This window comes from Phaethon lepturus, unplaced genomic scaffold, assembly GCF_000687285.1.
Source record: "Phaethon lepturus isolate BGI_N335 unplaced genomic scaffold, ASM68728v1 scaffold22960, whole genome shotgun sequence".
Classification (NCBI taxonomy): Eukaryota; Metazoa; Chordata; class Aves; order Phaethontiformes; family Phaethontidae; genus Phaethon; species Phaethon lepturus.
The window spans coordinates 48118-54449 of NW_010510157.1; the positions used below are offsets into that span (position 1 = coordinate 48118).

The 6332-nt window shown below is 43.0% G+C and overlaps 1 protein-coding gene across 1 annotated transcript in view; it reads right to left on the bottom strand.

The window, feature by feature from the left end:
- Positions 1–5970, bottom strand: part of MYO15A (myosin XVA) — a 39603-nt gene extending 33633 nt beyond the window's left edge. Inside the window, exons 1-7 of the mRNA XM_010296176.1 lie at positions 5918–5970; positions 5426–5522; positions 4787–4890; positions 2917–2980; positions 2264–2377; positions 560–721; positions 93–206 (exon numbers count right to left, since the gene is read on the bottom strand). Of these exons, the coding sequence (XP_010294478.1) occupies positions 93–206; positions 560–721; positions 2264–2377; positions 2917–2980; positions 4787–4890; positions 5426–5522; positions 5918–5970 (708 nt within the window). The remainder of the gene's footprint in view (positions 1–92; positions 207–559; positions 722–2263; positions 2378–2916; positions 2981–4786; positions 4891–5425; positions 5523–5917) is intronic.
- Between the last annotated feature and the right edge of the window lie 362 nt (positions 5971–6332).

Consider the following 6332-nt stretch of genomic DNA (forward strand, 5'->3'; position numbering starts at 1 on the left):
GGACCTTCTAAGGTGGTGGCCCTTCTGCTAACAGAGCAACTGGGCTCTATCACGCTTCAGGATGAATGAGAAATCACCAAAAAGGTACTCACAGTTACACGGTGAGTGACAGCACTTTGCAGGAAGTCTGCCGAGACATGCAACAAATTGGCCACAGTCTGAATCTCCGTGTCACTGGCAATGGCTGCATGTTCATAGGATTCTTTCTAAATAATGGAGAAGAACAAAAGATTCAACTATGGATGGGATACTATGTTCCACTAGAGTTTATGTTCTCTACAGCACTTCAACTACACAGAGCTGGTCACAGCCTGGACAAAACACCAGCGCCTGGGTTCATTTCAGCTCCTCAAAGAGCCACCCAAGCTCTAATGACCTTTGGTTGCCTCCCATCTTCTGTCCTTGCCTAGGTCAGTCTAGTGACTAATATCAAAAGAACAGAATAGTTTTCAAAGGATATCATCTTCAGTCAAGAATAATGTCCCTGGTCCCATCACATGGGATAACAGCAATGTTCAGCACAAATAGCCCATTCCCAAGATGCCAAGGATTAGTCTACCTCATAGGAGGTAAAGCAGATATTCCCCAGTTGCAGAATGGCAGCCAGGACAGCCCAGGTGGAGGTCAGCTGATCATCCAAGAGGCTGATTCCCTCCAGAGCTTGCACCAAGACCAGAAAGTCCTGACTGTCCTCCTTGTCCAGGATGTCACAGGCTCTGCCCTGAGAGAATAGGGACAGATAATTGTTGTCAGGCCCTTTTGCCCCAGGCTGGAGCTGAACCACCAGCAGCAATCTTCAGAGAAGTAGTTCAATGTTTTAAGGACTGGAGAAGTCTGAAATAAAAAGACCAAAGACACCACTAGTGGGAGCTCAGCATTCATGACAGACCAGTCTCTTTTCTCTCTGGAGGTTTGAGAGTAAGATCTTTCTCGCCAACACATGCTAAGTTTTTATTACAGTTCCAATATAGGCACCCCAGCTACCTCTTGCCCACTGCTGGAGCACAGCTTGAAAGAGCAGGGGATGCCAGAATCTACTCCCATCTAAGTCATGTCAGAGTTGCTACCCCAAATAGTACCAGAACCCAATGTATGAAAGCAAATGGGTTTCTGTGCACCTAGAGAGCCATCCTAGGTTACAGTCTCACTCGTCTGCCACAGAGCTTCACTACAACATGGGCACTCTTATTCTTCTTGTGCTTTTCTCTACAAGAGGACACTCCTATCAACTGGCTGTGACCCTAAAGTTCACAGTCAATCCTATTTGTGTACAAGGGCATTCCTTGACAAAAATTTCCAGCTGATAGCCAGATTCAGATGAGGACAAGAATGAGGTCCAGGCAGCCCTTGGGCTTTGTCTTGCCAAGACCAAGATCCAAGAGAGATTTTTGTCAGTCTCTGATAACTTCTTTATGCACAATCTGATCTTTTTCACTTTTCTGCAGCAAGCTGAGACACTCCTGTTAGCTACCCTGTTGAAAAATTTAGTTTACAATATAGAACCTTTGCCAACTAGGAACAACAGCTCATTAAGGGATGGGCCCTTAATTGCCCTTCATCCTTGAGTCATTAATGGTACTTGTCCATTCCTTGCCTGAAGGAAAGATGATAGCAATCATTCGTCAAGGATTCCTCATATGACCATAGCTACTGTAAAGAGTTTGCCCACCTTGGAAAACTGACCCACACAGCTGAAATGGGAAAGGTATCTTGCTATTGCTGTGAACTCCTTGAGTACGGAAAACATTCTTAAACAAAAGAAACCGTGCTCCAAGGTGATGGCTTGCCATAAGCCTGGCAAACAATCTTCCAGTTTAAATAGATTGTAATCAGCAGTAAATTTCAGTGGTTTAAAATTTCCACCCATTGACTCAGCAAATGAAGCAAGTGTTCTGCCGAAGGTGGAAAGAAAAATCCCCTGCTCTTTTCCGTCCCACAATAAATTGCAAATGCAAGGAAAGCCAATGAGAAAAGGATTTCTTCACCACAAGGTGGAGTCGTGGGCCTACAAGAGGACTACTTTTTTAAAAGGCTTTCTTTGGGAGCAGAAAGGGCCTGAAAGGTGAGAAAAAGATCACATAAAAGAAAAAGGCAGTCCTTTTTAGGTCAGGTGTGAGAAGGAGCAGAGCGCATTTTAGCATAGTCCTGTGAGGGACACATCGGGAGGGAAGCAAAGTTACCACTCTAGTTGCCTCACTAACCAAAGAGAAGTCTTGGCCATTTCAAGCTATCAGCTGCTGCAGAGCATCCTCACATCGCTTACCTGATTCAGGTAAAAGTAAGACTCTGCCTCTTGCAAGTACAACTCCTCTTTCTGCTCCATAGGCAGCCCAGCCAGTAGCTCATAAAACACATGGTAGTTCCTCTCACCATGGGCCTGACAGAGGACACAGTTCATAGTGTTGACTCATATCCAGTTCCAAAATCCTACAGAATACATGCTGCCATGAACCAAACACTCAAAGAGCAGGACACTGAAACTCTGAGGTCAGCAAGATGAGGCCAGAAGCCACCCAGGAACTATTTCATTTGAAAAGGTTCCAGGGTTTCTCACTGACACCTTAAAAGCATTCTGTTTGAGAGCAGTCCCTGTCACACAACTCTAATATCTGACCTTTTCTACACTCCAGACATTAGGAAAAATCAGTTGAGGGAAGATTTAACTTCCAGTAATCTCTAATAAGTGGCTTCATTCAACCTGTTTCAGACAGAGATAAGAGCAATCTCTTATTTTATTCAAATAAAATAAGTGAATACCTTGTGCTACACAGACGAGCCATATTTCTTACTAACAGAAGAAATGGAGACAATTCTCACACTTATTCCTATCCCTGTTATTTAACAGTAAATTTAAGATTAAATATGAATAAGGTAAAGAGGGATCCCTCTAGGAAGGAGGGGTTCATTGGTCCTCACCTGAAATACCACACGGGACTTCTCCAGCAGGTACTGGGAGATGGATGTTCCCACCACGACACCACTGAGCATAAGGCAACAACAGATACTGTCAGAAGCTAGGGACAGGTTTTCTGTAGATCCATTTCTCCGAGGGTTTAGCAGAGGGAATTGTTGCTGAGAAACAAGGGTATGAACTGACCAATTTGGTCTGACTTTTGGAGCTTTCCAGCACTGGTGTTTTGTATCAGACTATTCCAAAGAAAGCAGCTATGAAACATATAGATTCAAGTTTGGGTTCTGAACAGCCTCCAGAGTACAAAGGAGCTTGGACTTGACTTAGACTTTCAGGCTATGTCCTGAAAATAGTCCAGGGAACATGCCATGTCCCTTCACTTCAGCCATATCTGATTGCTGTTGCATTACCACTCCTCCATCTGACCTTGGCCACCCATTTCACATGTCAAGCTGATAACCTGTGGGGACAGGGATCACCTTTTTGTTTTGTAATTTAATTGCATCTTGCACAAAGTGATCCTGGACCAAAACCAGGATGTTCAAGTACTACAGCAATAGTGGGCCATGCAGCTAGCAGCCTGGAGTTAAGCTGCATGCAAGGACCTATAGGCCTTTAAGCCTGTCATGCATCTCATGCAGATTAGGCAGATGTGTAATGAAGGGCTTAATTAGTGAGCACCTGCATATATACAATTGATTTGAGAAGAGTGAATATGGCTTCTGTAAAAGGAGATCCTGCCTCACAAACCTCCTGGAGTCATTTGAAGAGGAAGACAAATTTGCAGGTAAGAATGAGCTAAGGGATATCATCTACATGAATTTCCAAAAGGTTTTGACAAAGTTGTGAGACTTTCAGGGAAACCAAGCAACCACAGTCCTGACATGGGTAGGAGTAAATGGCTAATCCTCTTAACAGTGGGAGGCAACCACTAGACTACCATAAAATGTCTGTGCTCTGACCTGTGAGCGTAACTCAAGGTTTGATAAGTGACCTAAAAGAGGAGATAAAGTGTGACAGATAAAGATATGTGACAAAACTTCCTGGTTGTATGAAATTATTCAAGGCAGTGAGGATGAAGGCCAATTGTGAATAAATGCAGACAGACCTTACAATGCTGAATGAGCACCAAAATGGCACATGAAATTCACTGTAGATAAATGTAAAGTGATGCACACCGGCCAAAATAATCCCAGTTTCACATATAAACTAGCAGGCTCCGAGTTAACCACTGCTGCTTAGGACTGAGACCTTACAGTTATGATAGGCAGTTCCATGAAAATATCAGCTGAGTGCTTGGCAACAGATAAAGAAAAGAAAAAAGTAAACCAGAAGTTAGAAAGGAGGCAAGTTCAAAACAAAAAAGTTGTTTTTCAGGGAACTGGTTAGACTTGTAGAACACTTGCCAAAGACTGTTGCAAAGGCATGAAGTTTATACAAGTCCAAAAGGAAACTGGAAAACCACAAGAGTCTCAGAAAAACTCCTGAGCTGCTACAAATGGTTAAGCGCTAACAGAGTGTTAGCGAAAAGCATTTTGTGTATTTGGCCCATTCTTACTGTTGCCTCAGAGAATGCTTGTGGCCAGTGTCAGAGACACAACATTGTATTAGATGGCTCCTTGGTATCAACCACTTCAGCCATTCTTATGTTCTTAATTTATCACCCATCTTGAAAGGTGAAGATCTATTCTTTTGTGGCAGAAACCTAAAACCAAAATAGGGGTGTCACCTCACCCTCTTCCTATCCTGATGATAATAAGAGTGTAGGGGAGGGAGGGCTATTGCATGAGCTCTAAGCACTGCTAGACCTTTTCTCACACAAGCACCCCTATACAGCTGGGAAGGACAGCATCCCAAGACATTCCTTTAACTCACTGTAGCAGATAGACATTCAGAAGCTTTCCAAAACGGCTTGAGTTGTCATTCAGGATGGTTCTGGCATTCCCAAAACTCTCCAGGATTGGTAGGACATTGTAGGGCTTGGAGAAAAGGAGGAGAGAACACTTCAGTAGCAATCACGGGCTTTTAAACCCAAAACGGACTTAAGTAACTGTTAGGTTGAAAATCCAAGAAAAAATGGGACTTCACTAAAATAATTCTTGCCTGGCTAAAGAGTCTCTACTTAAATTTATCTTAGTATCATTACTCCTAGCCACTGGCGAGTTGCTCTATGAGCTTTTTACCTTCACTGCTATGATCTTTCACTTCTGCTCTGTGTTTGTTCAGATTCACTGTTATAAGGTCTCTAAGGCAGGTATCATTCCTCTATTCATACAGATACAGTTTTCTATACAGCATCAGGGCTCCCAGGTACTAAAATACAGAATAACAAATACAGCAGCTGCCCTCCTGTCTTTAAAGGAGCTTTACCTCAAACGACAAGCCATCCAAAGTCCAGCACAGTTAAACAGGAACAATGAAATAACATAAACAGTATGGCCCCTTTACCCTGTCTTTGGCTTTTACTCCTTGCCTAACCATCACAGCATAAAGCCAATCTCAGTTGCCACTTACCTGTCTGATCCTGTGACAGTCTGATCTCTGGTACAGCGTGGTCAGATATTGTACAATTGCTTTGGCAGCTTCTGTTTTACCTGATCCACTGTGTCCACTGGAGGAACAAGAAGTAAGGAAGAGGGCATCAAAACAAAATTACCTAATTTAGACATATCAGAAGACCTGTTACAGTAAATCAGTGGAGCTGTACTGATTTACAACAAATGAAGATCTGTCACATACTGTTTGAAACATTGAGACAACTTGACAAAATATAGACCCAAATAAGAGTCCACTGTGAAATGCCAAACGCCTTCTCTTCCACTCCTCCAAACTGATGTGAAGTTAAATTCAAACTGTATTTGTGCAGAGTGAAATAAAAATCATGTTCTCTACTGACAGCCTTCACACAAGAGCCAGAATGCTAAACTCATGGACAGTGAAATAAAAAGATGAAAGCCTTACATAAAGAAGTTAACAAGGCTTTGGAAAAGCACCCTTATTTCCTACCTGATGATGACACACTGCTCTTGCTGTGATGACAGGGATAGCGTGTAGGCCATTTCTGCTATGGCAAAGATGTGTCTAGATGTACAGAAAGAAACCCCCAGTTAACTGACCTCATGTTTCTACCTCACAAACACAGCACCAAAAGGTTAGTCACCAGTGATCTACACTAGAGATGGGCCATTACCTTGATATGAGAAATGTGAGGAACCAGGGAAATAAGAGCTTTGTTCTTTGCTGATATTAGTTTAATATCACTGTTACAAGCTATTGCAAAGTTCGGGTTCCTCCAGGACCCCTTCATCCTAACCTGTGCCGTAGTGTTTACTATAAGGGACACCAGCAGTATTGTCTGCACTAGAGGAACCTGCCCATGTTCCCAGATCTGATGGGGTTGTACCAGTGTTGGCAGTGGGGA